This window comes from Macaca nemestrina, chromosome 20 (assembly GCF_043159975.1).
Source record: "Macaca nemestrina isolate mMacNem1 chromosome 20, mMacNem.hap1, whole genome shotgun sequence".
Lineage (NCBI taxonomy): Eukaryota > Metazoa > Chordata > Mammalia > Primates > Cercopithecidae > Macaca > Macaca nemestrina.
The window spans coordinates 57,258,033-57,272,002 of NC_092144.1; the positions used below are offsets into that span (position 1 = coordinate 57,258,033).

Below are 13,970 nucleotides of genomic sequence, written 5' to 3' on the forward strand. Positions count from 1 at the left end.
ACCATACCCTGCTAATTTTTTTTTTTTTTTTTTTCTGACGGAGTCTTGCTCTGTCTCCAGGCTGGAGTGCAGTGGCACGATCTTGGCTCACTGCAACCTCCGCCTCCTGGATTCAAGCAATTCTCCTGCCTCAGCCTCCGGAGTAGCTGAGAGTACAGACCAATTTTTGTAATTTTAGTAGAGACGGGGTTTCACCACATTGGCCGGGATGGTCTCAATCTCTTGACCTCGTGATCCACCTGCCTCAGCCTCCCAAAGTGCTGGGATTACAGGTGTGAGCCACTGTGCTCGGCCCTATTTTTGGATTTTTTGGTAGAGATGGGATTTTGCCATGTTGCCCAGACTGGTCTCCAACTCCTGGACTCAAGAGCTCCTCCCACCTTGTCCTCCCAAAGTACTAGGATTACAGATGTGAGCCACAACACCTGGCTACATCTTGGTTTTAGACTTCCGATCTTTAGAACTGTAAGAGAATACATTTGTGGTTGGGCGTGGTGGCTCACACCTGTAATCCCAGCACTTTGGGAGGCCGAGGCGGGTGGATCACCCAAGGTCAAGAGTTAGAAATCAGCCTGGCCAACGTGGTGAAACCCTGTCTCTACTAAAAATGCAAAAATTAGCTGGGCATGGTGGCGGGTGCCTATAATCCCAGCTATTAGGGAGGCTGAGGTAGGAGAATTGCTTGAACCCAGGAGATGGAGGCTGCAGTGAGCTGAGATCATGCCACTGCACTCCAGCCTGAGCGACAGAGCAAGACTCTGTCTCAAAAATAAATAAATAAATAATAAATATAATACATTTATGTTTTTTTAAGTCACTAGGTTTTTGGTCATTTGTTACAGTGGCAACAGAGAATACAGTTAGAAACCCAACAATGAATACAGTTGCAAGGACGTGAGAAGTCTACAGAGGAAAGTAAAAGGAAGAAGGGTAGGGAAGGGAGGGTGAAGAAAAAACAATAAAAGGAAAGAAAAGAAAGTAGATGGAATGATGGTTCTGATTAATAATTTTATTTTCTTTATTTATTTGAGACAGAGTCTTGCTCTGTCGCCCAGGCTGGAGTGCAGTGGCACAATCTCAGCTCACTGCAACCTCCTCCGCCTCCTGGGTTCAAGCAATTCTCCTCCCTCAGCCTCCCAAGTAGCTGAGATTACAGGCGCCTGCCACCATGCCTGGCTAATTTTTGCATTTTTAGTAGAGATGGGGTTTCACCATGTTGGCCAGGCTGGTCTTGAACTCCTGACCTTAGGTGATCTGCCCGCCTTGGAGGTTGCAGTGAGCTGAGATCATGCCACTGCGTTCCAGCCTGGGCTACAGAGTGAGACTCCGTCTCAAAAAAAAAAAAAAAAAGAGCAGGGTAACAGGGTTGTTGTCCCCTAAAACATATTTCTACATCCTAAGCCCTGGAACCTGTCAATGAACTAATGAACTATATTTGGAAACAGAGTCTTTAAAAAAAAAAAAATACAGGCTCTCACTGTTGTCCAGGCCAGAGTGTGGTGGTATGATCACAGCTCACAGCAGCCTTGACCTCCCAGACTCAAGGGATCCTCCCTCAGCCTCCCAAGTAGCTGGGACTACAGGTGTGCACCACCACACCCAGCTAATTTTTCTTGTATTTTGTAGAGATGGGGGTCTCCCTATGTTGCCCAGGCTGGCCTTGAACTCCTGGCATCAAGCAATCCTCCTGCCTTGGCCTCCCAAATTGCTGAGATTACAGGTGTGAGCCACCACACTTGGCTGGGAAACAGGATATTTAATGAAAGATCTCAAGATGAGATTACTCTTGATTACCTGGTTGGGTTCTAAATCCAGTGACAAGAGTCTTTCTAAGAGACAGAAGACACAGACACAGAGGAGAAAGTCCCGGGAAAAGTTGGAGGCAGAGATTAAAGCGATGTCACCACAAGCCCAGGATTGCCCACGGCCACCAGAAGACAGGACTGGAAAGGAAGGATTCTCCTCTAGAGCCTCAGAGGGAGCCTGACCCCATAGACACCTTGATGGTGCACTTCTGGCCTCTAGAACAAATTTGTCATGTTAAGCCACCCAGTTTGTAGAGATATGTAGGCAGCCCTGGGGCTCTAATACCAATGGAATGCCAAAATGGAATTCAGAAAACGCAAACAGCTGGCCGGGCGCAGTGGCTCACAGCTGTAATCCCAGCACTTTGGGAGGCTGAGGCGGGCAGATCACCTCAGGTTGGAAGTTTGAGACCAGCCTGGCCAACATGGCGAAACTCTGTCTCTGCTAAAAATACAATTAGCTGGGTGTGGTGACAGACACCTGTCACATCTGTCGTGCCAGTGACTCGGGAGGCTGAGGCGGGAGCATCGCTTGAACTGGGGAGGCAGAGGTTGCAGTGAGCCAAGATAGCACCACTGCACTCCAGCCTGGGGGACAGAGTGAGACCCTGCCACAAAAAAAGAAAAGAAAAACAAAAAAACAAGAAAATACAGGGAACAGTTAACACCTATAGAATCCGGGCAGTGGATCACAGCAGGTACCCAAAGAGCATCTGGCACCAGTTGTTGGTCCTAGTGTCCAACCTTGGGCTGTGGAGGGGTTGACCACATCCTCGTGCTGGTGGCCATCTCTGCCCTCCCTCAGCCTCCATACCGTCCTCCAATGAAGATGTTCCTCAGGCTCCACGCATTTCCTGAGCGACATGGTCCACTCTTGCAGCTCTGTTTTTTTTTTTTTTTTTCCAAGACGGAGTCTTGCTGTGTCACCCAGGCTGGAGTGCAGTGGCACAATCTCTGCCTCCTGGGTTCTAGTGATTCTCCTGCCTTAGCCTCCCAAGTAGCTGGGATTACAGGCGCTCGCCACCGCACCCAGCTAATTTTTGCATTTTTAGTAGAGACGGGGGTTTCACCATGTTGGCCAGGATGGTCTCGATTTCCTGACCTCGTGATTAGCCCGCCTCAGCGTTCCAGAGTGCTGGGAATACAGGCATGAGCCACCGTGCCCAGCCAACAGCATGCCTTTTTAAAGCTGTTGCAGTTCTTCTGCCCATCTTGGTGCTGAGGGACTCTCCCCTGTATGTAAACCCCAAGAAAACCAAGAAAACCATGTGTATCGTTTGCTGGGTTTGGGTCTCAACTTTTTTTTTTTTTTTTTTTTTTTAAAGAGACGGGTCTCACTCTGTTGCCTGGCCTGCTGGAGCGCAGCTCACTGCAGCCTGGAACTACTGGGTTCAAGCGATCCTCCTGCCTCAGCCTCCCAAAGTGCTGGGATGAGAGGCGTGAGCCACTGCACTCCAACTGTATTGATCACACATTCAGCCATCTATCCAACCATCCTTCTTTTTTTTTTTTTTTTTTTGAGACGGAGTCTCGCTCTGTCGCCCAGGCTGGAGTGCAGTGGCGCGATCTCGGCTCACTGCAAGCTCTGCCTCCCGGGTTCACACCATTCTCCTGCCTCAGCCTCCCGAGTACCTGGGACTACAGGCGCCCACAACCGCGCCCAGCTAATTTTTTGTATTTTTAGTAGAGACGGGGTTTCACCGTGGTATCGATCTCCTGACCTTGTGATCCGCCCGCCTCGGCCTCCCAAAGTGCTGGGATTACAGGCGTGAGCCACCGCGCCCGGCCCCAACCATCCTTCATATTTGTTGATGCATTTCAAAATAAGTTCCAACATCAGAACAGACCCCTCCTCAGAGGATACCCCTGGCTATCACACGGGTAGGGTGCCCACTAAAGCTCTTCCCGTCCCTAGAAGCCAGTCCAGCTGTCCCGTTTGCGTTAACAGTCTTTTCCTGTGAGCACTGCGAGGGCAGATCCAGGCTGCTGCAGATCACCACCGGATCTCAAATGCTGAGTGGCCCGCACGAAGCTCAGGGACCTTAGGATGTTGACAGTAGGTGATCTACTGCCGTCCACTGAGGACAGCTGACGCTGTTTGGAGGTACAAATTGTCCCTGTCTTCAAGAATGTTACTGAGGCCAACTGCTGAGAGAATAGGTCCATGTTTCACACACCCCCCACTCCCGCCCCGCCATCTTCTACCCTCGTTAATTCTCAGGGCAAGGGATGGTCTGGGGCAGCCTGGAGAGACCAGACCCACAAGCTTTTTAAAATAACTGCATCCTTTAATGGCAGTAATACAATTATTGGATTAAGAGACCACAGGAGAAAGGCAGGTGACGTTTCTGGAAGACAGGTATGGAGTATAAAAAGGGTGTGAAATAGTCATGCGGCGATCATTGTAAAAATACAGTTCATTATATACATATTTGCACCACCAACTCTCAACTCTGAAACAGTATTTACACTTTTGTTACAATCCTGGTTAGAGAACAATTTTTCTTTAAAAGCTCGGCCTGATGGCAAATGAGAATTTCAGGTGAATTCATAGTCCCATGAGGTTCTTAGGCTGAATATTCCAAGAGGAGGGCTCCAGCTTCTATTTCATCCACAAATTTCAGTTTAAAAAATATTTAATTTTCTTTTACAAAAGAAAATCCTCAAAAGGAGAGGAAAAACAACAAAAAAAAAACCAAAACACTGCCACACTGTGTGTTCATACTTATTTTACAAACACCAAGGGCTGCGCCCTCTGCTTCAAGGCCAACACTGGTGGCTGAAGACAAATCTCATTAATGATTGTTAAAAAAAAAAAAAAAAAAAAAGACAAAAAGACCAACCAACCTGATCCCAGCACTGACCCCTCAGGGCTATGCAGCCCTGTAGGACACACTGCCTCCTGGCCCCAAACTATGAGTTTTTCATTTTTCTCTTTTTGGGGTGGGGTGGGATAGCAGCCTGTTCACCCCACCCTGAGGAGGAGGGAAGGGGAATCCCTTGGCAGGTGCCCAGGTCTCCTCCTGGTCAGCAATGAAGAGATTGGCCTGCAGCCACACAGCGGGCCAGGGAGACAGGCAGATGGAGCTACAAGCACACACTTCCTGAGGCCCCTCAAGTGGCCCAGAGGCAGGATAGCAGGCCTCCCCCAGCACCCCTTGTGCCCATCTCCCAGGCTGTGTCCATAGGTGGGCCTCCTCCAGGGCTCTGCAGAGGAGGCGGGCCCTCAGCCAGAGTGGGAGTGTGGGGGCAGCAGAGGCTTCCCCTCCCCTGCCCTGGCTGCAGGCTTCCCACTCTCCTTAGCCCCTTTCTGAAGTGTACACAAATCTCACAGAGCAACACACCTTGGAACCCCTGCATCTGCTGGGTTGGGAGAGGAAACCTGAACACATCAATACCTGACGCCCTGCAGGTCACAGTGTGAGGAGGTGCGAGGAAAACAGAAGAAACACTTGGCCAGGAGCCACCCTAGGGCCCCTGCTGTTGGGGCCTGGCGGCGCAGCCACTTCACGGATCCTGGAGCTGTCCGGGGCCGAGCTGCAGTGCGGTCATAGCGGGTGCGTGGCTTGAGGACCAGGACAGACCCTGGTGTGGGCAAGGAGGGTGTGGCCCTGATGGGACAGGTCGGGTTAATACTGACAGAAAACTGGTATGTGCTCCAAGGGGCTGCCTCCTGGAGGTGGCTCTTCGGGACTCCGCCCCACACCAGCCCCCACTGCCTTTGGGTCCTGTTCTCACACTGGAGGCTTCTGCTGCAGGCTGGGGGGCATTGGCTTGCTCTGGACGGAGGGTGGCGGGTAGGGCACACGTAGTAATGCAGGGACAGGAGCAGGCACGTGCAGGGAGCCCCAAGTGCCACTGAGGGCTCTTTACTTAATACCTTTTCACTGTCACCATCTCCTGAGTGGGGTGTCACGCCCTGCACTGAAGAGACAGTGATGGTGCACCCCAGGATTCTAGAAACGCCTGAACCTGCTTCCACACAGGCCCTGCCATGGTCTTGGTTCTGGGTCTCTTTGGGCACAGGGTGAGGAGCGTTCAGTGCCTTCCAAGACACCAACTGTTCCCTTTGTCCTGGGGAAAAGGGGCCATGCTTTGCCCAAAAAACCCACTGGGCCTCCAGCGAGGCCCGGCCAGGCAGAGTCCATGGGGTCTGAGTCTGGACACTGGCGACAGTTCACAGGTTTGCGGGCACGAGTCAGTTTGCTCAGCAGGAGCTCCTGAGCCCGCCACACTGACTAGAACTTAAGATGGTTATATACAATTTATAAATCTCAAAGAAAGTACTACTTAAAAAAAAAAAAGAAAGAAAAGCAAAAGAAAAGGGAGAAAAGAAAAAAGGAACACCCAGCCTGCCTCCCCTCCCCCACAAGCTCCCCACCCCGGGTGCTGCCCTGAATGCCACCCCAGGAAGGGCGGCTGGAGCCGCGGCTCTGGCTGGACACTACTGGCAAAAGGGGGAGGCCGTGGGGTCGAAGCCTTTAAAAACATCCTTTAGGGACGCCGCATCCTGCTCGCCCTCGCGGGCCGGACTGTTCCCAGCAAATGGACTTCCTGAGCCCGTCTTGGGTGCCTGCTTCACCGTCCCGAAGAGGGTGGGAACGGGCAGGTTGTGCACCCCGGGCTGGGGTGGGGCACCCTCAGGGGGTGGGGTGGCGGTGGTGGCGGTGGGGGCTGTAGCAGCCTTGGGCCGGGGCCGGTTGTAGCTGTTGTATCTGTCCGTGGGGGCGCCCCCATCGGCACCGGCCTTCCCTGTCTCTGGCTGTTCCAGGGCAGACTTGCGGACGAACGGGGGCTCCTTCGCCTTGGAGGCCGAGCTCTTGCCATTACCTTCAGCGCCCTTGGGCTGGGCACCTGTGTCAGCGGCCGGCTCTGTGGCTTTGCCCCCCGCGTTGGGAGTCCTCGGGTCGTAGAGGCTGATGCCGCTCAGCACGCTGCTCTGCCCGCTCCCTCCACCCTGGCCCAGCCCACCGGCTGCCAGCACGCGAGGGTCATAGGGAGCGGTGGCTGGTGGGGAGGCATCCCCACTCGGGCTGGCAGTGGGAGAGGGTGCCTCAGCGGGGCTGGGCTTGGTAGCCCGGGAGGAGGCCGTAGAGTCTGTGGGTTTCTGCAGCCGAGGGTCGGTGGGGGCCTTCCGCACCCGGGGGTCACTGGGTTTGTCAGTGGAACCAGGAGTAGTTGAGGAGCCGGTGGCATTGACCGTCTTGAGGATGCGAGAGAGAAGTTCAAAGTCGGGGAGGTTGGCGCCCTGTGTGCTGGAGTCCGTGGAGGCACCTGGGCGCTGCCGGGCGTTGGGGGGCCCTGCCGTTGCGGCGCGGTGCAGGCGGGGGTCCAGGGTGGGCATGGACTGCAGGGCAGCGGGCACGGGGGGCACTGCATCCTGCTTGGGGACGGGTAGGGGGATCAGGTCCTCGGGATTCCAGAGCACGGTGCGGGCGAAGCTGGGCTTGCTCAGGGTCACGTCCTTCTTGATGTGGCTGAACTGCTGCAGTTGTGACCGTGGGTCCCGCAGGGGGTGCCCGGGGAGTGGGTCCAGGGGAATGTTCACGGCCTTCTCCCGCAGGGCCCGCTCCCCTTCCTCTTCCTCCGCAGGGGGCAGCCCAGACCCCTTGGAACTGCTGGGGCCCACAGGGCTGGAATGAAGGCTGCCTTCAGGCTTGGAGGTGGGCAGGGCGCGAGCCAGCCGAGGATCAGAGGGTCCGGAATCCCCTGGGCCAGACCCGCCAGAAGCCTCTGCGTGGCGGGTGAGTCTGGGGTCCCGGCTGAGGCGAGGGTCTGCCAGCCGGCTTCCTGTTGGGTGTCCCTTCTGGAGGCGGGGGTCTCCCAGCCCACTGCTGCTCAGCTCTCCAACTGAAGCTGGGGGTCGGCTGGACGTCTGCTGCCTCAAGCTCTTCAGGATGGAGGTTACACTGCTTCCACCCTCATCCTCATCACTTGAGTACCAGTTTCCAGTGTCACCTGGGAAAGAACAGAGGAGGAGGGAAGGGTAAGTGGGCGCATCCACCACCCGTCCTCTTGGACCCCACAGCAGCCCACCGTGAGCAGCTCCTTTGCTCGTGCCTCTCAGATCCTCAGGTCCTCCTCTCTAAGGCTCCCTCCCCACAGCAGGCGGCTGAGGAGACCCAGGGAGCTAAGGCGCTACCGTTTATGCCATGCTCCCCAGCGCTCCTCAGTGGCGGCACTGCACTAGTGAGTTACTTAAAATAAAACAAACTACTAACCACCCCAGGAGGTAGTGATACTATCATGCCCATTTGACAGATGTGAAAACAGAGGCACGGTGCCGTTACTTAGACATCAGGGCCAGGACTGGGCTGGGACTCCTAACCCAGAGCTCTGGCGTCTCCTCCCGCCCACCTCTGGGCTGGTTCAGCCCCCACTGTGGCAAGTGCAGCTGTGGGCACCTCCTTCTGGAGGTCCTCGTAGCAGATACCATTGACTCAGTTCTGGCTGGGCCTAGGGCTCACAAACACTTGCTCCCAAACCGGCTCACGATGTCCCCATGTCCCAGGGAGGGGCGGCTGGACCAACCAGTCACCGGCTAAGAGGCAGGGCCGGCTGGGCAGACTCAGACATGGGCTCAAGCAAAACCTAGGCCAGTACAGCCTGGGCCATCAGGGGAGCTGCCCCTCTTCCTGCTGTCCCACTGGCTCCTGGGATACTGTCAGGGCCACCTGTGGCCTCTAGTTTCAGGATCCAGAAACCACTTGTCATTTTACCCCAAGGCGGACACCACTAAGTCAACCACACAGCAACTGAGACTTGGTGGCTCATGACTATGATTATTACTGGTTAATTTCAATGACTCTCTTGTCTGTTGGCTCCTTGAGAACATGGTAGGAAAACGGGGGCTTTGAGAGTCTCCCTAAAGCCTCCTCTGGCAGGGCGCAGGCAGCTGATCCTGTTGGCGGCTTTCTCTTCCAGAAACCAGCCCTCCACCCTACTCTATGGGATCAGGGTCTCTCCTGAACCCAACACAGAAAGCCATCCCTGACTGCCAGTTTTCTCAGGGATATACAGCAGCCCCAACCCGGCTTCATGGCCCTGGACAGGGGTCCTCCCTAGCCATGGGCTCCTTCCCGACAGGAAACCCAACCTGGAACACCCCACCACCTCCGCTCCCCTGCACAGCGGCCCAGGGCCTGTGCCCCGGCCCCTGGGGCGGACACGTGCCTTCCTCATTCTCCCGGTCCTGCTTGCTGCTCTCAGCCAGCCTCCTCGCTCTCTCCTCCTCCTCCTGCTGCTTCTGCTGGATCCTCAGGTACAGGGCCCTCTGGGCTGAGGGCAGGAAGTCAGGGACACCGGCGCCTGGCTTCGGCCGGCCTGGGGGCCCTCCCTCAGAGAAGCTGTCGGGCTCCAGAGGGTGCTCAGGGAAGAGGTGCTCCCCAGGCTCCCCTGGGAGCTCTTCGTAGTGCCCGTAGTCCTCTGTGGCAGGGAAGAACCGAGGGTTCATGTCGGGAAGGGCCTCCAGGTGCCAACTCCAGCCCCACCCTGCCCCTCACTGCAAACCCACCCAGATGGTGATGGAGAAGGATGCACAGCCTGCCCCTGCCTGCCCTCCCCAGGTCTCAGGGGAACGAAGTCGCCCATGGGTAGCCCCGCCTATGTGAAGAATGAGGTTCAGAGAGGGTTGAGTGATGGGGCAAACGCTTATGAGGTGGAAACAGGATGGAACATCGGATGTACATTTGTAAGACGCAAGGAGAAGGCTTTGAAAAGACAGAAACAGTCCCTCTGGGACGCAGATTCTAGACAGGCCAGGGATGGATCCTGCACTCTTTCCTGTACTTGTTTAATTATTTTGGATGGACAGGAGTTTCATGGTTTCTTTCTAACAATTAATAAGAAAACACTGTACATCTCATAGTGAACTCAACCATGTTCAACATTAAAAGCCAGGAAAAGAGAATGAAATGAGCCAAAGTGCTGCTCTGGCCAACAGAGGCTCCAGAGTGCCTTCCCTCCTGCTCCACAGCATTAGGGGGTCTCTCAGGAAGCACCGGGCCTCCACCTCCTGCGGTGTGGGCACTGGCACCAACCACCTCACCCCATGCACTCCCCCAGTGCCTGAGCCAAGAGCTGTGGGCAGCGGCACAGGCTGACGTGGGGACGCAGCAGGAGTAAAGGGGAGGGCAGGCTCGGCGACACCTCCTGCATGTTGTGTGTGTGCGTGACATGTGAGCATGGGAGACAGCGAGTCACCGAGATGGGGGGATGTCTAGAGTCAGTGCTTCCCCACAGAACGCTATGCAGTGATGGAAATGTTCTAGATCTGCAGGGCAACATGTGGCCACCTAAATCCTCCTGGGGCAGCTGAGCATTTAAAACATGGTGTCTAAAAAAGTGCACTTGTAACTTAGCTTACATTAATTTCAACTTCGTCAAGTGAACCTGATGGGCCAGCCTGCTCTGTGACACATCCCAGCGCAGAGCTGGGACCCACTCGACGAACCAGACAGCCAAGGGTCCCCCTTCACACAGTCTGTGCACACACCAGAAACCACAGACCACACATGTTAGAGGGAGGATTTTATGAAACAGGATTACCCTAGAGACACCTACTGCTACCAATGTGACCGACTTCTGGTTTCCCGCCAGCAAAGCTTCTCCCATGCACCTTTGAGATGCTTTTGTTAAAGGGAACCCCAGCACCTCATTGTGGCAGCCTGTTTTTCTCATCTTTCTAAAGCACCCACTCTCACTCGAGTACCTGCTCTCCTGGCTCCATGCACCACCTAAAGTCAAAGCCCATGTCTACATTTTGATCTCTAGCCTGGGCCTCTCCCTGATGCCCCTGAAACTACCCCTCAAAATTTCCACATGGCCATCAGAGGGGCAGGCACCCTGGAGTGACTATGCCCCACGTCCAGCGCCCTATCCTCAATGCCGCTCCTACCTGCCTTGCAAAACACACACAGGACTCACACTGCCCTACGGCGCCGCATCTAAACCTCGAAGCCCTGCCTTGCACTCCAGTGGCTGCCCTGCTGCCTCTGCCCAGGGACAGCCCCCAGCAGCTGCCACAGCAGCATCCCCAGCTCAACACAGCGTCGCCCCCGCCCAGAGGTCCCATCGTTCCTCACGTTGCAAGTGCTGCTTCACTTCTCAGAGAGACTTTTGTGACCATCCCCATTGAGGCACTGAGCCTTCTGGCCCACCACCACGGTACCCTACCTTTTCTTCTAACAATGGCCAGTGCTGAAAGGAGCCAACTCCTCTATCTACACGCTTGCCACCTGCTTCATTCCACCAAGATGCAACTGGGCAAGGACAGTGGGGGCCTACTGTGCCTGGCCCTCCTCCTCCAGAGGGCTGCACATCGCATCTCCTACAGCTGCAGCAGCGTCATCTAAACCCCTCTGCTCACTGGACACATGTTACCAATGCAAAAGGAAAAAAAGAGAGGAAAACGGCCGGTAAAGGGCACAGAACCCGCAGAGTCCTGGGGTAGACACTGGTTGCTCCAAGCCGAGAACTGCCTGGAAAGAGATAGTTTTGGCCAGGCCACTAACTGAGCCCTGATGAGCCCATCAGCCTCTCAGCCTCACACCCTTGCACACTTGTCCCTCTAACTTCCCATGCTTCTGATTCCAGGCACAGCTTGCAAAATTAAAAAGAAATAACCTATAATGATAATAAACAGAATATTCCTTTCTTCCTCAACAGAATAATAAATCCTATGTTACTGAAAACATTCAACCATTAAATGGGACAGAGATGGAGTCATGCTTTCGAAGAGACTCAGACGAAGGAAGAAAAATCACATCTCCCTGACTACTCCACTGTGTAAAGCCCGCAACCCCAGGCAGTCACACCTGGAGCCCGCATACCTGCATCCCCCAGGAGTCCGGACTCCATCTCCATGCCCTCCTGCTGCTGGTAGAAGTTTTCATAGAAGTTCTGGGCTGGCGGGATAGGGGGCATCATTCCAGAATGTGGGGAGTCTCCAGGGCCGTAGGGCATCATTGGAGGGCCACCAGGGCCCATGGGTGGGCCAGGATTCATGCCAGGGCCCATCTGCATGTCGGGGTGCATGTCCGGGTGCATGTCGGGGTGCATGTCTGGGTGCATGTCAGGGTGCATGTCAGGATGCATTGGACCGCCCATTGGCCCTGGGGGTCCCATGTTGGGCCCAGGGCCCATTGGCCCTGGGGGTCCACCGGGTCCAGGGAACCTAGAAGAAGGAAAAGGCACCTGTGAGGGAAGCTGCAGACCAGGACTCCCACAGCTGGGAAGAGAGGCAGGACCCTGCCCCAGCCAGGCTTACCCTGACAAGAGGAACCTGGCTGGGCCCAGGATAGCGTTCCCTGCCTACCACGGGGGCCCAGGGCACTCACCTGACACCCAGCTTCTCAGCCAGCTGTCCCGTGGGCCGTACCACAATCTCAAACAAGGAGGGGATCTTCTTGTTGTACATGTCCTGCTGCTGCAGCTGCTGTGGGGACAGTGGCTCATGCACTGGCATGGGCATCTGAGGGGGTCCGGGCGGTGGGGGAGGGGGCGGGGGCGGGGGTGGGGGGCCACCCTGCATGGGCCTGCCATTGGGAGAGGTTGGAGCCTGCGGGCCAGGGGGCCGAGGAGGAGTGGGCAGGAGGCCCACACCAGGGGGCGGTTTAGGCAGGGGATTGATGCCCTGCTTCTTCAGTTCCTCCACCTCCTTCTCGTCCTCGGCACCTGCTTCTGCATCATCAGCCAACATCTGCGGGTGAGAAAGAACAAAAGAAGGTGTGGACAGGGTCAGGATGGAAACGGACCTCTCCAGGTCTCAGAGCTGAAGTTTATGAGGAGAAGTTCCACAATACAAGGACCTTGAGGTCTAAAGACATAAAGCTAATGACCACAATGGCTCCGTAACAAAAATCATCAGCCACCTCTCTGCTCCACTCTCCGGGACCAGCTGGTGGGGGGCAGGGGGGCGCCTGTTCTTGCTCTATGGCAAAATACAAGAGAAAGTGTACTGTTCAACCATTAAAAGTGAACGATTCGGCCGGGCGCAGGGGCTCACATCTGTCATCCCAGCACTCTGGGAGGACGAGGTGGGTGGATCACTTGAGGCCAGGAGTTCAAGACCAGTCTGGCCAACATGGAAAAACCCCGTCTCTACTAAAAATACAAAAATTAGCTAGGTGTGGTAGCGCATGCCTATAGTCTCAGCCACTCGGGGGACTGAGGCAGGAGAATCACTCGAACCTGGGAGGCAGAGGCTGCAATGAGCCAAGACTGCGTAATTGCACTCCAGCATGGACAACAGATGAGACTCTGTCTCAAAAATAAATACACAAGGCCAGGTGTGGTGGCTCATGCCTGTAATCCCAGCACTTTGGGAGGCCAGGGTGGGCAGATCACCTAAGGTCAGGAGTTCAAGGTCAGCCTGGCCAACATGGTGAAACCCCGTCTCTACTAAAAATACAAAAAAATTAGCTGGACATGGTGGTACTAAAAATACAAAAAAATTAGCCAGACATGGTGGTGGCCACCTGTAATTCCAGCTACTTGGGAGGCTGAGGCAGAAGAATCGCTTGAACCCGGGACGCAGAGGTTCCAGTGAGCCGAGATAACACCACTGCATTCCAGCCTGAGCGGGAGAGCCAGATTCCATTTCAAAATACAAAAATAAAAACAAACTGAATGATTCAGTGCCATTTGGCACATTAACAATGCTATGCAACCACCACCTCTATCTAGTTCTAGGACATTTTCATCACCCCCAAAAGAGACCCTGTACACACTAAGCAATCACTCCCCATCCTCTGCCCCCAGCCCCCGGCAGCCACTCTGCTTCCTGTCTCTGCAGACCTGCCCCTGCTGGACAGCTCCTGCGAACAGACTCATGCGCTGAGTGTGAGGGGTCCTTTCACTTAGCAAAGGGCATCTACACTGCTACATCTATCAGTAGTATGTCACTCAGTTTTTTATGGCTGAATCATATTCCACTGTCCTGTTTGGATGTTAAGGGCCTCTGATCTCATCTGTAATAAGACCCAAACTCCTGAACATAACCCTCAGGGTCTAAGAGCAGGGGTGGGTGTGTGGCTATCTGGGGAGGACTAGGAAGCTTCCTGGCAGCTTCATTTCCTCCCACGATCCCAACTCCTCCAGCCCAACCACCCAGCCTCACTTCAGTGCAATGAGCAGTCAAGCTCTCCCCTACAGGGCCAGGACCAA

At 54.9% G+C, this 13,970-nt stretch overlaps 1 protein-coding gene across 7 annotated transcripts in view; it reads right to left on the bottom strand.

Annotated features, from left to right (window-relative positions):
- Positions 1–4,072: 4,072 nt before the first annotated feature.
- The window catches only part of LOC105478597 (zinc finger CCCH-type containing 4), a 52,819-nt gene continuing 42,921 nt past the window's right edge, over positions 4,073–13,970 (bottom strand). For all 7 annotated transcript variants that reach the window (XM_011736063.3, XM_071087242.1, XM_011736065.3 and 4 more), the window contains 4 exons: positions 12,143–12,504; positions 11,636–11,979; positions 8,979–9,230; positions 4,073–7,763 (listed from right to left, as the gene is read on the bottom strand). In XM_011736063.3, the coding sequence (XP_011734365.2) occupies positions 6,250–7,763; positions 8,979–9,230; positions 11,636–11,979; positions 12,143–12,504 (2,472 nt within the window). In that variant the 3' untranslated portion in view covers positions 4,073–6,249. The remainder of the gene's footprint in view (positions 7,764–8,978; positions 9,231–11,635; positions 11,980–12,142; positions 12,505–13,970) is intronic.